This window comes from Mesoplodon bidens, assembly GCF_964165515.1.
Source record: "Mesoplodon bidens genome assembly, chromosome: 5".
NCBI classification, from domain to species: Eukaryota; Metazoa; Chordata; class Mammalia; order Artiodactyla; family Ziphiidae; genus Mesoplodon; species Mesoplodon bidens.
The window spans coordinates 49,773,332-49,801,227 of record NC_138161.1 but is presented as its reverse complement, the minus strand read 5'-3'; the positions used below and the strand labels follow the sequence as shown (position 1 = coordinate 49,801,227).

Sequence of the window (27,896 nt, the reverse complement as noted above, 5' to 3'; positions counted from 1 at the left end):
AAGGGAGTGGCAGGACATACTTAAAGTGATGTAAGGGAAAAACCTACAACCAAGATTACTCTACCCAGCAAGGATCTCATTCAGATTCGACAGAGAAATCAAAACCTTTACAAACAAGCAAAAGCTAAGAAAATTCAGCACCGCCAAACCAGCTTTACAACAAACGCTAAAGGAACTTCTCTAGGCAGGAAACAAAAGACAAGGAAAAGACCTACAATAACAAACCCAAGACAATTAAGACAATGGTAATAGGAATATATATATCGATAATTACCTTAAATGTAAATGGATTAAATGCTCCAACCAAAACAAATAGAAGTGGCTCAATGGATACAGAAACAAGACCTGTATATATGCTGTCTACAAGAGACCCACTTCAGACCTAGGGACACATACAGAATGAAAGTGAGGGGATGGAAAAAGATATTCCATGTAAACGGAAATAAAAAGAAAGTTGGAGTAGCAATTCTCCTGTCAGACAAAATAGACTTTAAAATAAAGACTATTACAAGAGACAAAGAAGGACACTACATAATAATCAAGGTGTCAAACCAAGAAGAAGATATAACAATTGTAAATATTTATGCACCCAACATAGGAGCACCTCAATACATAAGGCAAATGCTAACAGCCATAAAAGGGGAAAGCAACAGTAACACAATCATAGTAGGGGAGTTTAACACTCCACTTTCACCAATGGACAGATTATCCAAAATGAAAATAAATAAGGAAACACAAGCTTTAAATGATACATTAAACGAGATGGACTTAATTGATATATATAGGACATTCCATCCAAAAACAACAGAATACACTTTCTTCTCAAGTGCTAATAGAACATTCTCCAGGACATATCCTATCTTGGCTCACAAATCAAGCCTTGGTAAATTTAAGAAAATTGAAATCGTACCAAGTATCTTTTCCGACCACAACGCTATCAGACTACATATCAATTACAGAAAAAAATCTGTAAAAAATACAAACACATGGAGCCTAAACAGTACACAACTTAATAACCAAGAGATCACTGAAGAAATCAAAGAGGAAATCAAAAAATACCTAGAAACAAATGACAATGAAAACACGACGACCCAAAACCTATGGGATGTAGCAAAAGCAGTTCTAAGAGGGAAGTTTATAGCAATACAATCCTACCTCAAGAAATAAGAAACAACTCAAGTACACAACCTAACTTTACACATAAAGCAATTAGAGAAAGCAGGAAAAAAAAAAAAAACCCAAGTTAGCAGAAGGAAAGAAACCATAAAGATCAGATCAGAAAAAAATGAAAAAGATATGAAGGAAAGAATAGCAAAGATCAGTAAAACTAAAACCTGGTTCTTTGAGAAGATAAACAAAATTGATAAACCATTAGCCAGACTCATCAAGAAAAAAAGGGAGAAGACTCAAATCAACAGAATTAGGACTGAAAAAGGAGAAGTAACAACTGACATTACCGAAATACAAAGGATCATGAGAGATAACTACAAGCAACTCTATGCCAATAAAATGGACAACCTGGAAGAAATGGACAAATTCTTAAAAAAGCACAACCTTCTGAGACTGAACCAGGAAGAAATAGAAAATATAAACAGACCAATCACAAGCACTGAAATTGAGACTGTGATTAAAATCTTCCAACAAACAAAAGCCCAGGACGAGATGGCTACACAGGTGAATTCTATCAAACATTTAGAGAAGAGCTAATACCTATCCTTCTCAAAGTCTTCCAAAATATAGCAGAGGGAGGAACACTCCCAAACTCATTCTATGAGGCCACCATCACCCTGATATTAAAACCAGACAAAGATGTCACAAAGTAAGAAAACTACAGGCCAATATCACTGATGAACATAGATGCGAAAATCCTCAACAAAATACTCGCAAACAGAACCCAACAGCACATTAAAAGGATCACACACCATTACTAAGTGGGGTTCATCCCAGGAATGCAAGGATTCTTCAATATACGCAAATCAGTCAATGTGATAGGGACTTCCCTGGTGGTGCAGTGGTTAAGAATCGGCCTGCCAATGCAGGGGACACGGGTTCGAGCCCTGGTCCAGGAAGATCCCATATGCCACGGAGCAACTAAGCCCGTGCATCACAACTACTGAGCCTGCACTCTAGAGCCTGCGAGCCACAACTATTGAGCCTGCGTGCCACAACTACTGAAGCCCACACACCTAGAGCCCATGCTCTGCAACAAGAGAAGTCACTGCAATGAGAAGCCCCCACACCACAATGAAGAGTAGCCCCCACTCATCACAAGAGAAAGCCCATGCCCAGCAATAAACACCCAACACAGCCAAAATCAATCAATCAATCAATCAATCAATGTGATAAACCATATTAACAAACTGAAGGAGAAAAACCATATGATCATCTCGACAGATGCAGAAAATGCTTTGGACAAAATTCAACACCCATGGGCTTCCCTGGTGGCGCAGTGGTTGAGAATCTGCCTGCTAATGCAGGGGACACGGGTTCAAGCCCTGTTCTGGGAGGATCCCACATGCCACAGAGCAACTAGGCCCGTGAGCCAAAACTATTGAGCCTGCGCATCTGGAGCCTGTGCTCTGCAACAAGAGAGGCCGCGATAGTGAGAGGCCTACGCACCACGATGAAGGGTGGCCCCCACTTGCCCCAACTAGAGAACACCCTCGCACAGAAACGAAGACCCAACACAGCAAAAAAATAAATGAATGAATTCCTAAACTCCTTCCCCCAACATCTTAAAAAAAAAAAAAATTCAACACCCATTTACGATAAAAACCCTCCAGAAAGTAGGCATAGAGGGAACTTACCTCAACATAATAAAGGTCATATATGACAAACCCACAGCTAACATCGTTCTCAATGGTGAAAAAATGAAACCATTTCCACGAAGATCAGGAACAAGACAAGGTTGTCCACTCTCACCACTATTATTCAACATAGTTTTGGAATTTTTAGCCCCAGCAATCAGAGAAGAAAAAGGAATAAAAGGAATCCGAATCAGAAAAGAAGAAGTAAAGCTGTCCCTATTTGCAGATTACATGATACTATTCATAGAGAATCCTAAAAATGCTACCAAAAAATGACTAGAGCTAATCAATGAATTTGGTAAAGTAGCAGGATACAAAATTAATGCACAGAAATCCCTTGCATTCCTATATACTAAGGATGAAAAATCTGAAAGAGAAATTAAGGAAACATTCCCATTTACCACTGCAACAAAAAGAATAAAATACCTAGGAATAAACCTACCTAAGGAGACAAAAGATCTGTATGCAGAAAACTATAAGACACTGATGAAAGATGATACAAATAGATGGAGAGATATACCATGTTCTTGGATTGGAAGAATCAATATTGTGAAAATGACTACTACCAAAAGCAATCTACAGATTCAATGCAATCCCTATCAAACTACGACTGGCATTTTTCACAGAACTAGAACAAAAAATTTCACAATTTGTATGGAAACACAAAAGACTCTGAATAGCCAAAGCAATCCTGACAAAGAAAAATGGAGCTGGAGGAATCAGGCTCCCTGACTTCAGACTATACTACAAAGCTACAGTAATCTAGACAGTATGATACTGGCACAAAAACAGAAATATAGATCAGCGGAACAGGATATAAAGTCCAGAGATAAACCCATGCACATATGGTCACCTTATTTTTGATAAAGGAGGCAAAAATATACAAAGGAGAAAAGACAGCCTCTTCAATAAGTGGTGCTGGGAAAACTGGACAGCTATATGTAAAAGAATGAAATTAGAACACTCCCTAACACCATACACAAAAATAAACTCAAAATGGATTAAAGACCTAAATGTAAGGCCAGACACTGTAAAACTCTTAGAGGAAAACATAGGCAGAACACTCTGTGACATAAATCACAGCAAGATTCTTTTTGACCCACATCCTAGAGAAATGGAAATAAAAACAAAAATAAACAAGTGGGACCTAATGAAACTTAAAAGCTTTTGCACAGCAAAGGAAACTATAAACAAGACGAAAAGACAGCCCTCTGAATGGGAGAAAATATTTGCAAATGAAACAACTGACAAAAGATTAATCTCTAAAATATATAAACAGCTCATGCAGCTCAATATTAAAAAAACAAAAAACCCAATCAAAAATTTGTCAGAAGGCCTAAATAGACATTTTTCCAAAGAAGGTATACAGATTGCCAACAAACACATGAAAGAATGCTCAACATCACTAATCATTAGAGAAATGCGAATCAAAACTGCAGGGAGGTATCACCTCACACCAGTGAGAATGGCCATCATCAAAAAATCTACAAACAATAAATGCTGGAGAGGGTGTGGAGAAAAGGGAACCCTCTTGCACTGTCGGTGGGAATGTAAATTGATACAGCCACTATGGAGAACAGTAGGGAGGTTCCTTAAAAAACTAAAAATTGAACTACCATGTGACCCAGCAATCCCACTACTGGGCATATACCCTGAGAGAACCATAATTCAAAAAGGGTCATGTACCAGAATGTTCATTGCAGCTCTATTTACAATCGCCAGGACATGGAAGCAACCTAAGTGTCCATCGACAGATGAATGGATAAAGAAGACGTGGCACATATATACAATGGAATATTACTCAGCCATATAAAGAAACAAAATTGAGTTATTTGTAGTGAGGTAGATGGACCTAGAGTCTGTCATACGGAGTGAAGTAAGTCAGAAAGAGAAAAACAAATACTGTATCCTAACACATATATATGGATTCTAAAAATAAAAATAAAAATAATGGTTCTGAAGAACCTAGGGGCAGGACAGGAATAAAGATGCAGATGCAGAGAATGGACTTGTGGACACTGGGAGGGGGAAGAGTAAGCTGAGACAAAGTGAGAGAGTGGTATGGACATATATACACTACCAAATGTAAAACAGATAGCTAGTGGGAAACAGGGAGATAAGCTCCGTGCTTTGTGACCACCTAGAGGGGTGGGATAGGGAGGGTGGGAGGAGGATGCAAGAGGGAGGAGATATGGGGATATATGTATATGTATAGCTGATTCACTTTGTTATAAAGCAGAAACTAACACACTGTTGTAAAGCAATTATACTCCAATAAAGATGTTAAAAAAAGAAACAAAATTACTTTGGTTTTACTCCCTTCAAAGCAGATACCCTATTTAACAGTGCATACTTAATCTTTTTTCTTAGGTATCTGCTAATGCTTTGCAGGTTCAGGGTCTAAATTGAAAAGTAAACAGAATTGTAAATGCTCTTTTGGCCAATGTGATTATCAAAGAAAAATGAGGGTTAGGGTAAACACTTGCTTGGCTTATTCAAAAGCAATTTCTCAACATGCTACCAAGTGTGGCTTTACCATGTCACCACACCTTGCCCAAAGCTTCTCACTGTATCATCACATCAAGGCTGCACAGGCCAGAGAGCTCCTGAGCAGACACCTGGGGCCCAAAGAAAACATTTACTGGAATGGAAATTAAAAGTGATTTTGAAGTCACAATATTTACCACAGTTAAGTCTGGAGACTCAGCTACTGAGTCTACTGTCAAATAAGGGTCATAAAGAAATGGGTATATCACACAGGAAACAATTACCATTTCCATTCAAATGTTAATTATATTTACTATCAGAGTTAAGTCAAGCAAAGCAAATCAATTACTGAACCTGACATTAATTCTTTAAACATGCAGCGCTAGATAACAGAACATATTTTTAAAGTGAAATGTGTTTACCTACATTGCCCTCTTATGGTCAACTGGGACAAAAACATTTCCTGACTAATATAATTTCAAGCAGTCTGAAGTTGTTTAAAAAGTCAGTGTTGCTTGGAGCTCAGAATGCATTTTCACATAAGATATCCGAGATATGAAAGCCTCTTAAATCAATAATATAACTCTTAATGTACTGTACAAGTGGAATGAAAATAATTAAAAAACAAAAATGAGTTATTACTCAATTTTATGGTTGTCTTGAACACTGACGGTGAAGGAACTTTACAGGCAGGCGATTGTAAGAGCAGATATAAAGATCTTTATGCAAAATCAGGAGGGACAGTTTTGATTATTTGCAAGTAAGGTCCCTGCTTCTCTAAAATGTCCTGGCTTCTCTTTAAAAGCCCACAGCTTACATTTTCCTCCAAAGGGCATCATCCCATATCATTCATTAGCCACAATAAAGGCTATTTGGACCACAAATGGGACAAAATGAGAGAGAAAAAGGCAGAGATAAATTTTCCTAAATGATCTAGAAAGAGCTGGACGAGAGGGATACTGTGTGAATTAAGGGTGGGAGGTGTGCGCGCGTGTGTGAACACAGGTCCCTTAATTTTCTGGCATGGAGTTAGAAGTAAGAACAGTAAAAGGCTGGCGAAAGGGAGAACGTGGTTCATGAGGGGAAGGAAAGATAAGTCAGAGAAGAAATGGAGGCAAACAATTCCCTGACCAGGGAACATGAGCACAGGAGTGCCCGGGCACCACCTCGGGGAGGTAAGGAGTGAGGATAGCATGCCAAGCTCTGGGCATGCCCTGTCCAGTGCTGGGAACGTGAGGAGGTCCTAGCTCCTCAGCCACCATACTGGCTTGAGTTTCGCCCCACAAAACCTTGGGAAATTGATTTTTTTCCGTTCTATTTTAGTCCCCTACAAGCTATGCATTTTACAAAGGAAAGATAAAAATGCTATGTGAGGTAGAAATACCTGTAGATTCAGAGAATGTTGAAAGGGACCTCAGAGAATAGCTAGTCCAAATATCTTTTAGAGGTAAAGAAAGCAAGTCAGAGTGACTTGCCAAAGTTTCTCAGAGAGCTGAGGAGACAGGAGGTAGCAGAGATGGGACCATTTACAGAGACCTACATTTATTATTGAAATGGCTGTGGGCTGCCTTTCCCCAAATGATATCAGTTTTCTGGATGTTATGTGTGGGATGTGAGTCCTTTGATTTCCTAAGTTAACTGGACCTGGACCTTGGTTTCATTATCTGTAAAACGGACAAACTACTAGTTATTCTGAAGGGCTGCTGTGAAAATTCGATACTGTAATAGTGTGAAAGTGCAGTTGTCACAATAAGGGGCCATACTGGAACACTGGAAATATTCTATACACTGTAAACATTCTATATCTTGATCTGGGTGGTAGTTAATTAGTTTTCTATTGCTGTGTAACAAATCACCACAAACTTAACGGCTTAAAAGCAAGGGGCATTTATTTTCCCACAGTTCTGCACGTCAGGAATCTAGGGCCTGGTATGGCTAGGTTCTCTGCTCAGGCTCTCACAGGTGGAAATCAGGATGTTAGCAGGGCTGTGTTCCTTTCTAAAGGCTCTGGAGAAAAATCTGTTTCCAAGTTTGTTCAAGTTGTTAGCCAAATTCAGTTCCTTGTGGTTATAAGATTGAGTTTCTCATTTCCTTGCTGGTCGTCAGCCAGGGAATGCCCTTCAGCTCCTAGAAGCTGCCTACATTCCCTGCCCCATGGCCTCCTTCATCTTTAAAGCCAGCAATGAAGTTATCTCCCTCACATGGAATCCTTCTCACACTTTCAATCTCTTTCTTCTGGAAGAAACTGGTCCCTGTTAAGGACTTATCTGGTTAGGTCAGATACACCCAGGAAAATCTCTTTTTTTTTTTTTTGCGGTACGCGGGCCTCTCACTGTTGTGGCCTCTCCCGTTGCGGAGCACAGGCTCCGGAAGCGCAGGCTCAGCGGCCATGGCTCACGAGCCCAGCCACATGTGGGATCCTCCAGGACAGGGGCACGAACCCGTGTCCCCTGCATCGGCAGGCGGACTCTCAACCACTGCGCCACCAGGGAAGCCCAATCTCTCTCTTTTTTTTTTTTTTTTTTTTTCAGTACGCGGGCCTCTCACTGTTGTGGCCTCTCCCGTTACGGAGCATAGGCTCCGGATGCACAGGCCCAGCGGCCATGGCTCATGGGCCCGGCCGCTCCGCGGCATGTGGGATCTTCCCGGACCGGGGTACAAACCCGTGTCCCCTGCATCGGCAGGCGGACTCTCAACCACTGCGCCACCAGGGAAGCCCCAATCTCTCTTTTTTTAAAGTCAACTTTGTCATATAATTGAAGGGAAGGGTTTATATAAGGGCATGGATCACTGGGAGTCATCTTAGAATTCACCCTACAAAGATAGGTACACATGTAAAACTCCATTGTACAGTATGCTTATGATCTGTGTGCTCTATTGCATATGAGATAAATTTCAATAAACAGAGAAAATAGTAAAAAGCCACAAAGATGTTGATATTTATTCTATTGCTATTAAATCTAGTCCTATCCTAAACTTTCAGTAAACTCTCCCAAAAATATGAGCTCTAGTTTAGTTGCTGATGAGGTTAGAAGCCATCAAGGTCCCACACCATTAGGCTATAATGGTCTGAGGACCACAATGCAGATGCTTATGAAAATTCAGTAGTAATTCTGACACTGGAAAAGCCTGTCAGAAGCCAGATGCTTGCCCTTGATAAGATAGTCCAGTCTAATTGAAAGCTGTGTTTCTTTGCTTTTGACTGGAATTATGTGTGCATGGGGGTAGCCCTGGCAACCTCAAGCAATCCACCAGACTCTAAATATGCACCTGAGAAGAGTTTTACCTTGTACGAACATCAATTAACTAATATATAAATTATGAAATGTCATAGGGAAAATAAAACCTTCAAAATATAGGATTCATAAGTGAAATAATATAAGTGTAAATATTATGAACACTTCCAAGGCCTGGGCAAAGAAAATATAAGATGAACCTGAAATATCCTGTGGTACCGTAAAGTAAGGAAGTGCTCAAAAAGAAATAAGTTAATTAATTAAAAGAATGAGAGCATGTCAAAAGGGCACAGAAGCCAAACTAAAAAAGTTCTCAACTACCAAAAGTGGAACAATTTGAACAACTGAATTGGATTATAAACCAAAGAATGAAATAGTCAGGAGTCTATACTGATTAAATTAATGGTGAAGAAGGGACAACTCTTCCTTACAGAAAAATTTCAATTAATAAATGTCTTAAAAATGAGAGATAGAGCAAGTCACCATTAGAACACCACAGAAATAACTGCTGCAGGGAAGATCGAATGATGAATGCTAAAATTAGTAGATGAAAGTTTAAGCAGAAACAGAATGTTTACATAGTCTCGGTATTAGTTTCCTGTAGCTGCTGTAACAAATTACCACAAACGTAGTGGCTTAAAACAACACAACTTTATTCTCTTACAGTTCTGCGGCCAGGAGTCCAAAATCAGTATCACTGGGCCAACACCAAGGTGTTAGCAGAGTCACGCTCTCTCTGGAGGATCTAGGGAAGAATTTGTTCCCTTGCCTTTTCTAGAGCTATATTCTTTAGCTCATGGCCCCTTTCTCCATTTCTAAAGCCAATGTCATGGCATCTTCAAACCTCTCTCTGCTTCCATCTTCACATGGCTTTCTGTCTTCTGTATGAAATCTCCCTCTGCCTCCCTCCTAAAAGGACACTTGTCATTGCATTTAGTGCCCACTCAGATAATCCAGATAATCTCCCCCCAGCTCAAAACTCTTAACTTAATCACATCTGTAAAGTTTCTTTTGCCATATAAGGTAACATTCACAAATTCAAGGGATTAGGATCTGGATATATTTGGGGGCCATTATTCAGCCTACCACAGTCTCAAAGTACCTCCCCAGAATACTGAGTAAATACAAAGATAAAAATAATTAGTTTAGGGAATTCCCTGGCAGTCTAGTGGTTAGGACTCTGTGCTATCACTGCCAAGGGCCTGGGTTCGATCCCTCATCAGGGAACTAAGATCCCACAAGCCGAGCAGCACAGCCAAAAAAAAAAAAAAAAAAAAAAGGAAAGAAAGAAAAATAATTAGTTTACAGTGGAAAACCGGGCTAGACACCACTTTAACCAAGTGATCAAGGTTAACATTGTTAGCAATACATATCAACATCATGTACCCTCTCAAAAGGATACAACATCATTTCTGTCCTATTCTTTCCAAAAATGCATAACCTCATTCCAATCAAAAGAAAACACTAGACAAACCCAAGTTTAGAGAGATTCTAAAAACTATCTGACCAATGCTTTTCAAAAGTGTCAAAGTCATGGAAGACAATAAGAGCCTGAGGATCTGTCACAGAGGGAAGACTAAGGAAACATGCAACTAAATGCAATGTGAGATCTGCACTGGATTCTGAAACAAAAAAGGACATTAGTGGAAAAACTGATGAAATCCAAATAAACTCTATAGTTTAGTTAATAACATTATATGGATGTTAAATTCTTGGTTTTGGTAAGTGTTCTGTGATTCCTTAAGAAATTAGCATAAGGGGGGACTTCCCTGGTGGTCCAGTGGTTAAGACTCCACACTCCCAGTGCAGGGGGCCTGGGTTCGATCCTGGTCAGGAACTAAGATCCCACATACCGCACCTAGAGAGCCGGCATGTCACAATGAAGATCCGGCACAGCAATTAATCAGAAATTAGCATAAGGGAAACTTGGTGAAGGCTATACGGGAACTTTGTACTATTTCCACAACTCTTCCTTAAGTCTAAAATTATCTGAAAACAAAATATTTTTAAAAAGAGTACAAAGGGAATGAAGGAATTAAGAGAGGAAGGCAGGGAGGGAGGGAAGAAGGAAGGAATTAAAGAAGGAAGAATGTGAGCCCTTCGTTTAGCGTCTTTGAGTGCCCCCTGCTGGTCACTAAGGTGAATTTAGGTGAAGTTCCCCCAAGCCGGACTTCATTGCTTTATAAAGTAATTGTCCTTCTCTTTTCTTTCCAGTTATTTACCTGCTCCGAGACAGTTTTATCAAAGCCAGGCTACCCTGCTCCTACTGATTCATGGTTTCTTTCTTCCTCTAAAAATCCATCAAAAGCCCCACTAGTTACTGAATCTTTCTTCTCTCTAAACAGAATGTACATCACAAACCCACAACCACTTCCTGGCTGAATCCCAAGACCTGTCAGGTTCAGGTAAACCATCCAAAGCTCCTCCCACTGGATAGCCAGGGACATCACAAGGTGGGTGAGCCAGACAACCAGGGCTGTGGAAGAGGGAGATAGATCTGGTAGTGGGATGGGGCCTCCGGAGGTGTCAGATGTGAGCATATGAGGGGTTCAGCACTCCTGGGTGATCCCATGTTTACTGATATCTCGGCTGTGGGGTTGAGGGCCAGGCAGATAAAAGGTAAGCAATTTCTATTAACGATGCTTCGCATATGTACCCTCTAAAATTAGTAACTCACTGGGTTCAAGTAAATCAAATACAGCTCTTCACTAGGAAAAGACTGGGATTTCTTGTGGCACATGACAGTGAACACCAGAGATACAGACTGACAGTGTCCTGCCTGCATCTGGGCCTCAAATTTTATTTAGCCCACACAATAGTTTTAAAGTTTTTAACTGGATGCCAATGTTTTGAAATCTGGAGATATTAACATTCAAAAATTGATTTCTGGTTTTTCATGGAAAAAAATCTATAGATCTGGCTGTGCTGGGTCTACATTTTTGCATAGCAACAACGTGTAGGAACTGAGGGGATGCCCCCTTTAGATGGTCCTTGCTCTGCAGTTCCTTAACCACCACTTACACAAGGCATGCATATGGTCAATACCCACACTGGTGGGTTCATATGTGTTATATACCTCATCCCTGGGGCGTTGGTGTTTGCACTATCTGCTCTGTAGGATACTACATACATGCTTTCAACAGCTAAAAGGACCTCGTCTGCCATCTGCACTTGATCTTAGCCAAAAGGCCAAGGAGTGATCACCTTCCATCTGCATAACCACCTTAATAGTGTTCATCCTTCCTTTCTACAAGTCACTATAGCTCATTATACCTATTCTGCAAAAACAAAACACATACATTTACTCTTCTAAATTTCATTCTTTCACTCTTAATAATATCCTATACCAATGGATCAGAATCACCTGGAATGTTTGTTAAAACAGTTAAAACTGTGCCCAGCAGTAACCAGGGCATCTTAAAAAGGAAAAAAAAAGGGGGCTTTGTAACATCAGTGTAACTACAGGGCCTCAACACACTTAGCAGGAAAAACAACAAATCATCAAGCTCATTCCTTTTTACCTTTTACACTGCTGGGAATCACAGTCACCCAATCAGGTCCACTGGAGTTGATTGGCATTTTGATATTGACACCACTTGAAAGAGGAATAAAAAGAGTACAAGCTTAGATTCAGGAACATTTATTTTCTAATATGTATCTTTATTTTCAAATTTTTAAATGGACAGGATTTCACAAAGCTTTACTAAGATGAAATATTCTTATATATGTTAATCAATAAAATTGATAATTAATAAACTAGGTATATTATAATAAGCAGGTTATATGGATACATAAACTGAATAAGAATTAAACAAGTTTTTAATTTTTCACTGCTTCACCCTTAGAGTGCAAACTCCAAAATGACAAATTCTGTTTGAATTACTTCCCTTGGACTCAGAGAATGTTTTTGGTCTAAGTGCAAGAGGCCTTACTTCCCTTGGACTCACTGATGAGAATGTCTATTTTGTCACTACTTAGTTTTCAGGCTGCAAGACTATGGAGCATTAAGTCATACGTCAGATTCCTTAGGCCTTGCCCAGAGCTGACTCCTACCTGGGGACATGTGTCCCCAGATACATGCTCATGCATGTACTCTGTTCATCATTATTATGGCTCTGTTGTGTCTGTTCCCCTTAATAAAACATGTACTCCTCAAAGACATGGATTATATCCCATTCATCTTTCATCTTCAGTACTTAGCACAGGCCCTGGACTAGAGTCCATGCTCAGAAAATATCTGATAGAGGGCTGTGTGAAAAGGTGGGGGACAGTGGAGTCCAGGAGAAGTATACTGAAAACGTGGTGTAACTATTCCAGAAACTGGCTCATAATAATTAGGCCTCTTGCACTTAGACCAAAAACAAACAAAAAAAAATTAAAATGCTAACTTTCCAAACTCGATATGGGAACTTGCAGTTATGATATTTCATTTCATCAAAAATCAATTCAAAACAGATTTGTTCTTAAATAATCCTTAAGCTTCTACTATGTGCCAGGCACTATCCTAGCTACTAGGGATATAACAGTAAACAAAACACACAGCATCGGGAATTCCCTGGAGGTCCAGTGGTTAGGACTCTAGGCTTTCACTGCCGAGGGCCCAGGTTCGATCCCTGGTTGGGGAACTAAGATCCCATAAGCCAAGTGTCACAGCCAAACAACAACAAAAAAAAAACAGCATCTCCTCCTTCATGGCACTGACATTCTAAAGAATGAGGGAGACAGACAACAAGGAAGGAAGGAATTATAGGGGGCTATGTTAGAGAATAACGGCATTTCATGGATTGTAAAAGTGACAATTAATATACATGACTTTAAGAGAGCACATATAAACTACTTTCATGAGTTTAAAGCTTTAAGGTAAGGAAAAGAAGAAACCTTCACCACTGTAATTTGCTTGTAAAAATGTTTACTCTCAATCTAATCATGCAGAAACAATAAAGCAGCAAATTCAATTTAAGCAATATTCTACAAAAACAGCAACATCAAAATTGTCAATATCGTAAAAACCAAAACAAGTTAGAGAACTCTTCTGGACTAAAAGATTAAAGAGACAACTAAACAGATTGTGTGTGATCAGAGATTCAGTTAAAATAAAAGAGATAGCAATAAAGGATATTATTGGGACAACTGGATAAACTTGAATATAGACTGCATATTAAATAACAATGTTGTGTCAATGATAATAGGCCCAAGTGTGATCACTGTGTCATGGTTATACGTTGGAGAAAGTCCTAGGAGATGCATATGCCTGGGGTGCAGTGCCATGATGTCTGCACCTTACTCTCAAATGGTCTGAGGGGAAAGAATTATACACATATACACACATATAAACACACAGAAAGAGAGAAAGCAAATGTGGCAAAACATAACAATGGTGGGTCTAAGCTAAAGGTATGTGGGTGCTCACTGTTTCTACAGATTTGAACTTTTTTAATACAAAGTTAGAAAGGAAAAAAAAAGTATAAATCATGCTAAAATAAAAGGGAAGCTTTTAATGTGATAAGCTCATTCTTTCAAAAGACATTCTCTTGTTATCAGAATTTTTAAGCAAAGTACTATGGTTCTTTCTAAAAACCAACACTTTTTTTTTTTCCTTGAGAGATTAGACCACCTTAATTGTCCAACTATCATTTGGGAACCAAAGACCAAGGCTAAGCTTCTTAATCCTTTCTGAATTAATCAACATTACAAGCCACCAAGGAAGAGAGGTAAAAATGAGCATAGCTTAACATACTCAGGCCATGAGCTCAAAATACTACACTCAAAGATCCCTCAAATGATCAATCTCAATCTTTCTCTTTTTCTTTTCAGTTAGCCTAATGCAAAATTTCAGATTTTTAACAGAGCAAACAATGCAAAAAAAAAAATCTGTATCAGGACTTTGTCAAATGTTTGGTTTCCAAAAACTTATGCCACCTCAAACGCTTTCCCGGAAAACTTCCAGGTAAGTAGAATCTTTTTTAATGATTCTACTACAAACTACCCTCAGCCAGCCTCATCCAGGATATGCAAGTAAAGGCAGGGGCAGACATTATTTTATCCTTCTGGATTCACAGGTGTTCTTTGGTTTTATTGGTAGGATTTAGTGTTAGGAACATTTTAAATTTTACACTAACTTAATTCTCTAACCTTTTTCCCACTTTTTTCCACGTGGAATTTCAGTAAATTACATGCTATGCTTCCTCCTCTTTGCTAAGCCAGTAAGTAGACTGACAACACAACTCTAAAAGGGACTAAGACTTTAAAAAATGGTCCATATAAAAAAAAAAATCTTAAAAAAAAGTTATTTAAAATAAAAGGGGGAGGGCCTCCCTGGTGGCGCAGTGGTTGAGAGTCCGCCTGCCGATGCAGGGGATACGGGTTCGTGCCCTGGTATGGGAGGATCCCATATGCCGCGGAGCGGCTGGGCCCGTGAGCCATGGCCGCTGAGCCTGCGCCTCCAGAGCCTGTGCTCCGCAACGGGAGAGGCCACAACAGTGAGAGGCCCGCATACCGCAAAAAAAATAAAAAAAATAAATAAATAAATAAAAGGGGGTAACTGAACAGTCTTCATACATAGGCAAAAAGTACACAGAAATAAAATCATCTGCTCATAGTCACTGATAAATAATGTGTCTAAGATCTGAACCCAAGAATAAAATTAAAGTCCTTTTGTACTGAGCCACAAAAAACTAGGCAGTCCCCTCAAGAACAGTACAGTGAATACACTGGGAGTAGTGCTCCCTCTGCTGGCCTTCTGAAAGTATGGCATCAAATATGTACTTAAAACTGTTAACGACCAAAAGCTGACTCGGGAAGTAAAAAATCAGAGTTTTATTTTAGAAGCTCCTACAGACCACACATCTCATGGTAGGAACTTTTCACCCACCAAGTAATGAGTGGACATAAAACATTAAAAGTTTTAGAGTGCCCAGATACACTCAACAAAGATTCCTCTCTACAAGGGAATATTTTTATATAAATTTATTTATTTTTTATTTTTATTTTATTTTTGGCTGCATCAGGTCTTTGCTGCTGCGTGCGGGCTTTCTCTAGTTGCAGCGAGCGGGGGCTACTCTTCGTTGCAGTGCGCGGGCTTCTCTTTGCGGTGGCTTCTCTTGTTGTGGGGCATGGACTCTAGAGCGCAGGCTCAGTAGTTGTGGTGCACGGGCTTAGTTTCTCCGCGGCAGGTGGGATCTTCCCGGACCAGGGCTCGAACCCGTGTCCCCTGCATTGGCAGGCGGATTCTTAACCACTGCGCCACCAGGGAAGCCCAAGGGAATATTTTTAAAGTATAGATTTCATTTAAAAATAAAAAATGTTTTACATTCTCTCAAGTAATTGTACTTTCTATGTTATTTTTCTTTTTATTCCTTAAGAATGTTATTTTATTTCAGAACTATATGGAATGCAATAATTTCAACTATTAACCTTCAAAAATACAGTTTGCTGTGGTATTCCTGGCTTCCCATGCTTATCATTAAATCAGTCCAACAATGTTACCATATTCATAGTCTTTTTCCTATCAATAAATGTTTATATGATTTTAACAACTAATAATATGTCACTTAAAACTTTTTCAGTTTATTAGACATGAAGCTAAAACACTACCCTGACTATAAGACCTCTAGCAGCCCTGTTCTTGGATGACTTTTTTTATCTGTTCTGTGAATAAGTGATCTTGCTTATACAGATATGCTATGCAATTCTGAAGTTAAAGATATTAAGGTAAAAGAACAAAAATTTAAGGTCATTAATTTGAACTGAAATAAGCACACTAATCACAAAATATAAATATTTATTTTCTTACCACCTCTCCTGAATTGGGCCAAGTTCAGAAAGATATAAGAAGCACATAACCAAAATAAGAAAGTCTCCTAAGTAGGACAAAGACAATGGAAAGGGACCTCTTAAATTACCCCCTAGAGCAAGGAGCACATACCTCTGGAAGAAAGCATTCTCTGCAGCAGTTAGGAGGCCCTTCAGGTATCCACCCTTGAAATGGTTAATTCGGCTACTGCAAGGGAGCTTCTTTGGTTTGAAGCAGAACCAGGGTTCTCCGGTATAGAGATCTGTAAAGTTGCACAGGGGAAGACTCCCAGGAAGACACACGTTACACTCTGTAGTTTCAGAAATTCTTCCTGAACGGAAGAGGCTCTTGAAATAGACCCTGTCTGGTTTCTCTTCCTGTAGATTCTGAAGAACTCTGATCCCTTCACTGGGGTGGACCAGAGATATGGACACTTTAACTCTGCCTGGCCAGAGCAGAGTAAAAAAGACCTTGTAAAACCCATTCTGGTAGTCCACCACTCTACCCACGGCCCCTGCCTGCAGCTTAGGGGAGTGGATTCTGGCCTGCAGGTAGTCTCCACCATACTTCTTGGGCTTTCTTTGAAAATCCTGTACATGAACCAGCACCTCTAGCTGGCTTCCCACCTTGAAGAAGGCCGCAGAGTTCAAGATGACAAAGTAGCTGGAAGAAGGGTCAGTGCTCTTCAAAAAGGGGACTGGGCCCACATCAGGCACCTGCCACTGTAAGGCGGCCAACAAGGAGTCCTCCTCCAGGCGCTCCCGGCTGGACAGAGTCTGGTGCTCATAGCCACAGTAAGGATTCCGGCTAATTCCTGTCACCTGGGAGAAAACAAACTGTCCACCACTGTCGATGAATGTGGCTGATGCAGTCTCATGGTCCAAGTACTGAAGAGAAAGACACAAACAACAGAAACCACAGCTACAATAAATCTCCTTATAGTCAACAAATAAATCCCTGCTTCAGTTTAAATTTTAATAAAACTTACTTGAGATGACATTGTTTCAAAAACCACGGCTCACCAGTTTTACAGGTTCCCACAGCAAATATCAGAGAAAAATCCCTTTGGTGCTTCCAGAAGGAGAAAGGGAAAAGGAATCATTTTGAAGGACAGTAGTCCCCCTTTAGCCACAGGAGATACTTCCAAGACCCCCAGTGGATGCCTGAAACTGTGGGTCACATCAAACCCTATATTTGCTGCTTTTTCCCATACATATATACCTGTGATAAAGTTTAATTTATAAATTAGGCACAGTAAGAAATTAACAATAATAATAAAATAGAACAATTATAATAATACACTAGAATAAAAGTTATGTGAATGAGGTCTCTCTCAAAATATCTTTTTTTTTTAATTTATTTGGCAGCGCTGGGTCTTAGTTGTGGCATGCGGGATCTTTGTTGCTGTGTGCGGGATCATCATTACCGTGTGCAGGATCTTTCAGTTGCACCATGCAAACTCTTAGTTACAGCATACGAAGTCTTCGTTGCAGCATGCATGTGGGATCTAGCTCCCCAGCCAGGGATTGAACCTGGGCCCCCTGTATTCGGAGCACGAGTCTTAGCCACTGGACCACCAGGGAAGTCCCTCTCTCAAAATATCTTATCGGTGTACTGTCCTTCTTCTTGTTGTGATGATGTAAAAGGATAAAAGGCCTACGTGATGAGATGAAGTGAGGTGAATGATGTAGGCATTGTGACGTAGCGTTAGGCTACTACTGACCTTCTGACAACACGTCAGAAGAAGGATCATCTGTGTCAGGTGATCGTGGATTGAGCTACAATGAGGTCAGTGGTTGAGGATCCTGGGTGGGAAACAGCAGGATGGCACAAGATTTCATCACGCTACTCAGAACAATGCACAATTTCAAACTGGTAAGTTGTTTATCTCTGGAATTTTCCATTTAATATTTTCAGATCATGGTTGACCATAGGTAAATGACACCACAGAAAGCAAAACAGTGGATGGAGGGACTACTGAATATCAGAGTATTCCATTCTTCTTAACAAGGCCTGCCCTCAAGCCAAACTATTTTACCAGAGCCTAACCTACTGAGGTTTTATCAGAGCCTAACCAAACTGAGGTAAGGGACATACCCAACTCCAGCCCACTCTAAACATTCTATCCAATTTAAGGGTTGGGGGTAAGACTAAGAAACAATTCTGAAGTTCACAGACTCACTAAAGAACTGAGGATCATAAGACTATAAAATGTTTCACCTCCCCTACACCTCACCCCCACACCACTAAAAGCCTATTTATTGGAGTTCATTTTACCCAGTACACCATGTCCAGCTTTCAACAAAAATTACAAGACATACTAAAAGGAAAAAAATACAGCAATTATCAAGGGACAGGAGGGAGGAATTAGGAATATTTTGTTAATAATGTACCTGCACTACCCATGAAGCAGTATGGTATTATTTGATAGTGGACTTGAGTTGCTTGTAAATGCATACTGAAAACTCCAGGGCAACCACTTAAAGTAAAATGAGAAGTATAACTGATACACTAAGAAAGGAGATAAAATGGAATCTATAAAATGTTCAAGTAGGGACTTCCCTGGTGGTCCAGTGGTTAAGATTCCGCCCTCCAATGCAGGGGACGCAGGTTCCATCCCTGGTCGGGGAACTAAGATCCCACATGCTGCGGGGCAGCTAAGCCCATGCGCCACAACTACTGAGCCCAAGCACCTCAACTACAGAGCCCAAGCGCTCTGGACCCTGCACAGCCCAACTAGAGAGAAGCCCGTGTGCCACAACTAGAGAGAAGCCCACACACACGCCACAACAAGAGAGTAGCCCGCACGCCACAACTAGAGAGTAGCCCTCGTGTTGCATGAAGAGCCTGCGTGCAGCAATGAAATATCCCTCATGCCACAACTAAGACCCCATGCAACCAAAAATAAAAATAAATAAATATTTTCTTTAAAAATGCTCAATTAAAACCACAAGAGTCAGGGCTTCCCTGGTGGTGCAGTGGTTGAGAATCTGCCTGCCAATGCAGGGGACACGGGTTCGAGCCCTGGTCTGGGAGGATCCCACATGCCACGGAGCAACTGGGCCCATGAGCCACAATTACTGAGCCTGCGCATCTAGAGCCTGTGCTCCGCAACAAGAGAGGCCACGATAGTGAGAGGCCTGCACACCGCGATGAAGAGTGGCCCCCGCTTGCCACAACTAGAGAGAGCCCTCGCACAGAAACAGAGACCCAACACAGCCATAAATTAATTAATTAATTTTTAAAAACCCACAAAAGTCAGAAAAAGAGCAGAAGACAAAAATAGGAACAAAGAACAAGGACAATGAATAGAAAACAGTAACAACTACGGTAGATATTAATCCAACTATATCAATAATCACCTTGAACACCAATGGACTAAAGACACCAGTTAGAAGACAGAGGTTGTCAGACTCAATTATATGTTGTCTCTAAGAAACTTACTTTAAATATAAAGACTTATATAGATTAAAAGTAAGTGGATGGAGAAAGATATACCAGGCTAGCACTAATCAAAAGAAAGCAGGAATAGTTATATTAACTTCAGACAGAGTAGACTTCAGAGCAAGGAAAGTCATCAGAGATAAAGAAGGATATTATATAATAATAAAAGGGTCAATTCTCCAAGAAGACATAACAATCTTTAACATGTATGTGCCTAACAACAGAAAGTCAAATATGTGAGGCAAACACTGATAGAACTGCAAGAAAAAATAGATAAATTCACTATTGTATTTAAAGACTTCAATACCCCACTATCAGAAATGGACGGATCCAGCAAGCAGAAAGTCAGTGAGGACACAGTGGAACTCAACAGCACCACCAATCAACTAGATATCATGGGCATCTATAAACTACTTACCTAGCAACAGCAGAATACACATTCTTCTCAAGCTCACATGAAAGATGCACAAAAACAGATCATATTCTGGGCCATAAAACATACCATAAAAAATTGAAAAGAATAGAAATCATACAATGTCTGCTCTCAGACTACAATGGCATTAAACTAGAAATTAATAACAAAACGATAGCTAGGAAATCCCCAAATACTTGGAGATTAAACAACACACTTCTGGGAATTTCCTGGCGGTCCAGTGCTTAATACTCCACGCTCTCACTGCTCAGGGCCCAGGTTCAATCTCTGGTCGGGGAACTAAAAGAATCCCACAAGCCACGAGGGGTGCCCAATAAATAAATAAACAAATAAATAAATAATAAAATAAAATAAACAACACACTTCTAAATAAAACAAGGGTCAAAGAAAAAATATCAATAGAAAATTTAAATCTTTTTAGTTAAATGAAAACGAAAACACAACTTATCAAAATTTATGGGATGCTGTAAACGTAGGTCTTAGAGGGAAATTTACAGCACTGAATGCACATTATTAGAAAAGAGGAAAGATCTAAGATCAATCATCTAAACTCCAACCTTAGGAAACTAGAAAAAGAAAAGCAAATCAACTCCAAAGTACGGAGAAGAAAAGAAATTAGAAATTAGAGCAGAAATCAATGAAACTGAAAACAGGAAATCAAGAGGAAAGACAATGAGGCCAAAAGCTGGTTCTTTGAAAAGATCAATAAAATCAATAAGCCTGCAGCAAGGCTAACTAAGGAAAACAGACAGGACACAAATTACCATTATCAGAAATGAAAGAAGAGACATCACTACAGATCCCATAGACATTAAAAGGATAAGCAAGGGACTTCCCTGGAGGTGCAGTGGTTAAGAATCCGCTTGCCAATGCAGGGGACATGGGTTCAAGCCCTGGTCGGGGAAGATCCCACATGCTGCGGAGCAACTAAGCCCATGCGCCACAACTACTGAGCCTGTGCTCTAGAGCCCACGAGCCACAACTACTGAAGTTTGCACGTCTAGAGCCCATGCTTCGCAACAAGAGAAGCCACCACAATGAGAAGCCCGCGCACCGCAACCAAGAGTAGTCTCCGCTCACCACAACTAGAGAAAGCCCGCGCGCAGCAACAAAGACCCAACATGGCCAAAAATAAATAGGTAAATAAATAAATAAATTTTTAAAAAAAGGATAATCAAGGAATACCACAAACAACTCTATACACACAAATTTGATAACTGAGATGAAATGCACCAATTCCTTGAAAGATACACTCTGCCAAAACTCATGCAAGAAGAAACAGATAATCTGAATAGGCCTATAATCTCTAGTAAAGAATCTGGATCAATAATTAATGACCTTTCAAAACGGACACCACCAGGTCCAGGTGGGATTCATTGATGAATTCTACCAAATATTTAAGGAAGAAATTGTATCAATTCTCTACACTCTCTGTCAGAACATAGAAGCAGAGGGAATACTTCCTAACTCTTTCCATAAAGCCAGCATTACCCTAATACCAAAACTAGACAACGACATTACAAGAAAACTACAAATTTCCCTCATAAACACAGATGTAAAATCATCAACAAAATATTAACAAATCAAATCCAACAATGTGTAAAAAGAATTATACACCATGACCAAGTGGGATTTATCCCAGGTATGCAAGAAAGTGCCGTAATAGAACTCCAGTGCTTCCCAAAGACCATGTTTTACACCCTCTTAGAACTGGTCCTTAATCTTCACTTTGGCCTTTCTGCTTAGAAGATGACCTTATAAGGACTTCAGTCTTTTCTAGTTTGGACATTAATTGTTATTTATATTGTGGCACTTTGCTCTATATACCATACAACACAATGGCTTTCTAATATTTTGTATCTCAAATTTTATAGTGTCTCTAAATTTCAGATGTTTAAGCTCTTTTCTTATTAGTGAGCAGATCTGCCTGTTTGACAATAAAGTTTTCTACCAAAAGAAAAAAAAACTCACCTTAGAGCCTTGTAAAGTTTCACAGGTAAAGAAAAGGTCCTAATAGCTTCCAGAAAGGAGAACAATGTTACCAATAAAAAAACAAGAATTAGATTGGCATTAGCCTTGTCTTTTGCTATACTGGACACTAGAAGACAGTAGAGCAAAGTTGTAAGGTTCTGAGGGAAAAGGATTTTGAATACACCATTCTAAATCCAAATACAAATCATACATGAGGGCAAAATAAAGACAGTTTCAGACATGTAAGCTTTGTTCCCATGCGCCCTTTCAGAAAAACATTATTTGAAGATTTAACCCAGCAAAATGGAAAGAAAAATCCAAGGAAGTGAAAGACATGAGCAACAGTGAAACCAACCCAGGAATTCAATGAAAAGCAAACTCAGAATAACAGCTGGGCAACAGGTCAAGACAATAATCAGTGAACACTGAAACAGGAAGATAGAGGGCTCTGAGGAAAAGAAAACAAAATGCCTTGAAGAAGCAAGTGGAGGGACTTCCCTGGCAGTGCAGTGGTTAAGACTTCACCTCCCAACACAGGGGGTGAGGGTTCGATCCCTGGTGAGGGAACTGGGATCTCACATGCCTCACGGCCAAAAAAACAAAACATGAAACAGAAGCAATATTGTGGCAAATTCAATAAAGACTTTAAAAATGGTCCACATCAGGGGCTTCCCTGGTGGCGCAGTGGTTAAGAGTCCACCTGCCGATGCAGGGGACATGGGTTCGTGCCCCGGTCCGGGAAGATCCCACATGCCGCGGAGCAGCTAGGCCCGTGAGCCATGGCCGCTGAGGCTGCACGTCCGGAGCCTGTGCTCCGCAACAGGAGAGGCCACAACAGTGAGAGGCCCGCGTACCGCAAAAAAAAAAAAAAAGTCCACATCAAAAACATCTTTAAAAAAAAAAAAGAAGCAAGTGGATTCAATTTAACAAATCATATGAAGGAAAATTCTCATGACATGTTACAGAAGGTGGTATTTTCTCTCATCAGAAAAAAAAGGCAATTAGCACTCCAGAAAAAAAAAAAAAAAAAAGAAGAGGTATAAGAAAGTCATCATTAAAATATGAAGCAAATTAAAAGGCAGTATGATTAAGCAACTGAGGTAGTGTATAAAAAAGATCCATTTGACCTTGATGTTTGGGAAATTCTCCATCAAGAGATACAGATTTGGTTTCAAAGGATCATGTTCTATATTGACTAACATTTACATGATTATCATAATGTTATTTTTTTTAAGTATAAGAATCAATCCAGGGCTTCCCTGGTGGAACAGTGGTTGAGAATCTGCCTGCCAATGCAGGGGACACAGGTTCAATCCCTGGTCTGGGAAAATCCCACATGCCACGGAGCAACTAAGCCCGTGAGCCACAACTACTGAGCCTGTGCTCCAGAGCCTGTGAACCACAGCTACTGAGCCTGCGTGCCACAACTACTGAAGCCCGCGCACCTAGAGCCCATGCTCCACAATGAGAGAAGCCACCGCAATGAGAAGCCCACGCATCGCAACAAAGAGTAGCCCCCGCTAGCCGCAACTAGAGAAAGCCCGTGTGCAGCAACAAAGACCCAACGCAGCCAAAAATAAATAAATTAAATAAATAAATTTAAAAGAAAATAATCAATCCATAAAGATTGATATAATTAAGGCTACACGTTAGCCTTAATTATAGTTAGAGCAATAAAACTAAAGATTATAAAGCCTGATGATGCAAAAGTTATACGCTAGCTAACAGAAATCAAATGTAAAATAATGCAGAAGTGATTTTCTTCCTCACTTACAGGAGGGAGTTAAAATGTGCTATCTAACACTATTAGGGAAAGAAAAGGTCTAAATACATTATTTTAATGCACAGAAATAAAAATAATTTTATAAAGTTTAGAAAGAGAGTGACAGAAGGTGTTGAGTCAGCAGAAGACCTCATCTTTCATTATCTTAACAGGAACAGCAGTATCAACCAACATCTACTAAGCACCTATGTGCCGGACACTCTTCTGAAGACTTTACATAAATCTTTTAATACAATGTTTAAATTATCCCATGAGATAAGTCCTATTATTATGCCATATGATAGACAAGGAAACTGAGGCAATGAATGGCTTGATAATTTGCCCAAGGTCACATAGGTTATAAGCAGCAAACCTGGACTAGAACCCAAGCAGTCTGAGTTCGGTCTGTGTTTTAACTTAACCATCCATGCTGTACTGCCTGATGTGGAAAGGTCAGAAGGTACAGTGTAAAGCTGACAAAACAAGATATAACTGTGTAATGTGTAATTTGTGCTAACTAAGCAAATAATTAAAAACAAGCAGTTACATCCAAGAAACAACACTGAGGGTGACGACTGGGGAGGGAATTCAATTAAGTACTTAATACCACTCTCTATTCTTTCAAGTGTTTTATACTTTTCATTAATTATTTTCTTAATAGACAGAAAGACAGATGAACACATGGATGGGAAAAATAGCTATGTACCTGCAATACTGTGATTTGTAAGAAATATACATTTGGTCTTCATCCACAGTTCCTGGCTCACAGCTCCCAAAATCCTTGGCAGTGATAAGAGCAATGGGAGCATCTTTTGCTGTAATATTTGGTTTCATGTCCTCCGTTCCTGAAAACACTTCAGAGTCATAAAGGGGAAATGGGTGCCTTGTTCTTCATTACAAGCCCCTTTCCACCACAGCAGGGTGTATGTTACTATGGTGGCTTTTGGAAAGCACCTGAGGATGGGGGCTGGTTGGGTTGTCAGGAGAACCAACCATGATTAGAGGGTTGGAACCTTCAGTCCCACCCTAGACCTCCACCCCTGGAGGCTGAATCAATAACACCTATGGAATAAAGCCTCCATAAAAACCCAAAAGGATGGGGTTTGGAGAGCTTCCGGGTTGGTGAACACATGGAGATTCAAGGAGAATGGTGCACTCAGAGCATGGAAGCTCTATGTCCTTCCCATATACCTTGCCCTATGCATCTCCTCCTTCTGGCTGCTCCTGAGTTATAACTGGTTATAATAAACCAGTAATTTTGTAAGTAAAATGTTTCTCTGATTTCTGTGAGCTGCTCTAGCAAATTAATTGAAGCCAAGGCAGAGACCATTGGAACTTCTGATCTATAGTCAGTCAGAAGCAGGTGACAACCTGGACTTGTTACTGGCATCTGAAGTTGGGGTTGGGGGAGAGTCTTATAGGACTGAGCCCTTAACCTGTGGGATCTGATGCTATCTTCAGGTAAACAGTGTTGTTACCAAACCAAACTTGGGTCCACTCGCCTGCGCACAGTAAAGCCAATCTACTGACACCAGGTTGTGGGGAAGTAAAGTGCAGCGTTTATCGTAAAGTGCCAAACTAGGAGTCCAGGGCAGCTAGTGCTCAGAAACACCCCAACTCCCGAATGGGTTTCAGGGAAGCATTTTTAAAGGGAAGATGAGGGAGGGGAGTCACAGAGTATATGATCAGCTCGTGCACAATTCTCTGACTGGTTGATGGTGTGGTAGCAAGGCGGTGTTACAGGGGTTAACATTATCAATCTTCAAGTTCCAGATGGTCTGGGGGCTATGTGCTCATGATCATCAAATAGTTAACTTCTTCCATTTGGTGGGGGTTTTAGCATCTGTAAAACAACTCAGGAATGTGTATCAGATACTGTTATCTATGTATTTCAGGGAGGAACTATGGATACTGTGACTGCCATGTGGCTGATTTACTGTTTCAATTGTTACCAGTTCTCCTGGCCCAACTGCTACTTTTGTCACTATATTGTCCTTTCAATCATTAATTCTTGGGCCAGGCTTTTGTGACTCTCGGGAGGCCTGAGAAACTACAGCTTTTCTACAAAGGAGAGGCAGGCAGAGGACATGGGGGAGGGGGTCTGTCCAGGAAGGGCCCATAGGGTCCTGCTCAGTTACAGTGTCAGAATTGATTTGAACTGTAGGTCACCCTGCTGGTGTCCAAGAATTGCCTGGCGGTATGGAAAAATCCCCCCTACCCACATTGGAAATTGGGTGCAGGACCTTTTTCGTACCTAACCCAGGGGACTGCATCTGACATTATGCAATAAGTTAAATTACAAGGAAAAACAACAACAGCAAGGCAAAACTGAAAATCACTCTCCTCAATAGCTAGTATTACCTGCTATAAACCACTTAAACAAGGCCTCAGGCTCCCCATCTACGCCAAATCACTTCAAAATCCTATACGAGGTAAACATAATGCCAAACAAAGTAAAAATAATCCCAAAATACAAAAGGATTTTTAATGATCTTCTTAGATTCTGTATTTTTTCCCTTTCATTTTACACTCGTATCCAGACACTCTCAATTGGAAGAATTTCATTAGGCTCCTTCATTTTAAAGGAACACATAGTATTATTTGTTCATTAAAAAGGGTAATAATGACTTCGAAAATTTTTCCCTAGCAGAGTTGACATCAGTGTCATGACATGGCGTAAGACATTCCTCCTTTTTTGTCCCCCTTTTTAACAACAAATTAGGCACCCATCCAAAAACAAAAGTGCCTCTGTGGGAATTGTGGGATCCAGTACCACACGCCAAGCGACCTAGGAGGAGTCTCGACCACATGTGTATCTGGTAATAGGCAGATAAACCTCAGTGAAGACAGCATAGCCAGTGAACTTGTCCCAATCCCTCTTGGCCATAGTCAGGGAAAACCTGGAGCATGCTGACCCAGGCAGATACCAACAGATGAGAAAGAATTTGTAGAAATCCAGTCTTCCCAAGGGGAAATCCCAGAAAGAAAAAAAATACAAGTTTGGATGTGACTAAGAGGGTACGAGAAACTTTGCCAGCACTGCCCCTCCCCACACATAACAAGCCCAGGGCTGAACAACCCAGGAGCGCCCTCTTCCAAGAGGGAAAAGGAGAGTGGCAAGTTAGTGCCCAGCTACCCCCATTCTGAGAGAAACCCACTTAATTCAGCAGCACCCCAAGTACTGAGGTGGGATCTCCATGACTGGAGGGAGGGAAGGGATCAGGAAAGAGGCAGATAAGAATACCAAAGGGCACTGAAGGGATGCAGTTCCTGCTAACTGTGCTCAGGACTTTAGCAGGGAGTCCACCCACGAGCCCATGGGAGACCCTCACCTGACAATCTTTCCACAGAGCCCATGAGCACTCCCAATGCCCTGAGTGCTAAACCCACACCTCCCCACACTCTGGAACCAGCAGCTCCTGTGCATGCTCCCAAATGAGGCAGTAAGTGAGACTCTGCTAAACAGGACACTATCAGTTTCTGTGGACAAGGGAGAAACACAAACTTAAGCCATAGTGTCTCCTTCTGGAAAACAAAAGCTAGCCTGGTGGATTGTAAGAAAAGGTTAAAAACTGTGCCACAAGAAGAAGCAAGACATGGGAAGCAAGTGTACCCGTACAAGGGCAGAAAAAAACACAGATAAAACAGGACTAATGAACATTTTATACCATCTAAAGGCAACTAGTAAGACAGGAGGAGGTATCTGCTATTTCAAGTGTGAAAGCAGCAATGCAAATGTACAAGGAACATAAAGAATCAAGGAAACGTGTCATCACCAAAAGACAACAATAATCCTCCAATAACCAAGCTCAAAGGCACAGAATTAACGACCTAGAAGATAAACAATTCAAAATAGCTGTTTGAGGAAACTCAATGAGCTACAATAAAACATAGACAAACAAGTCAAAATATACATGAACAAAATCAGAAACTTACAAAGAGATAGAAATCATAAAGAAGAAGC

General features: G+C 40.4%; 2 protein-coding genes across 6 annotated transcripts in view; one reads left to right on the top strand and one right to left on the bottom strand.

The window, feature by feature from the left end:
* NXPE3 (neurexophilin and PC-esterase domain family member 3) overlaps positions 1–27,896 on the bottom strand; it is a 51,551-nt gene that overhangs the window by 9,691 nt on the left and 13,964 nt on the right. For all 4 annotated transcript variants that reach the window (XM_081234659.1, XM_081234662.1, XM_081234660.1 and 1 more), the window contains 2 exons: positions 16,455–17,209; positions 12,052–12,125 (listed from right to left, as the gene is read on the bottom strand). In XM_081234659.1, the coding sequence (XP_081090785.1) occupies positions 12,052–12,125; positions 16,455–17,209 (829 nt within the window). The remainder of the gene's footprint in view (positions 1–12,051; positions 12,126–16,454; positions 17,210–27,896) is intronic.
* RPL24 (ribosomal protein L24) overlaps positions 7,477–27,896 on the top strand; it is a gene marked incomplete at its 5' end in the record, with an annotated part of 104,674 nt that continues 84,254 nt past the window's right edge. Inside the window, one exon of one of the 2 annotated variants that reach the window (XM_081234664.1) lies at positions 7,477–7,481. In XM_081234664.1, coding sequence (XP_081090790.1) covers positions 7,477–7,481 — 5 coding nt within the window. Of the gene's footprint in view, positions 7,482–19,178; positions 19,187–27,896 lie in introns of those variants that run through there. The other variant, XM_081234665.1, reaches the window with a different exon arrangement.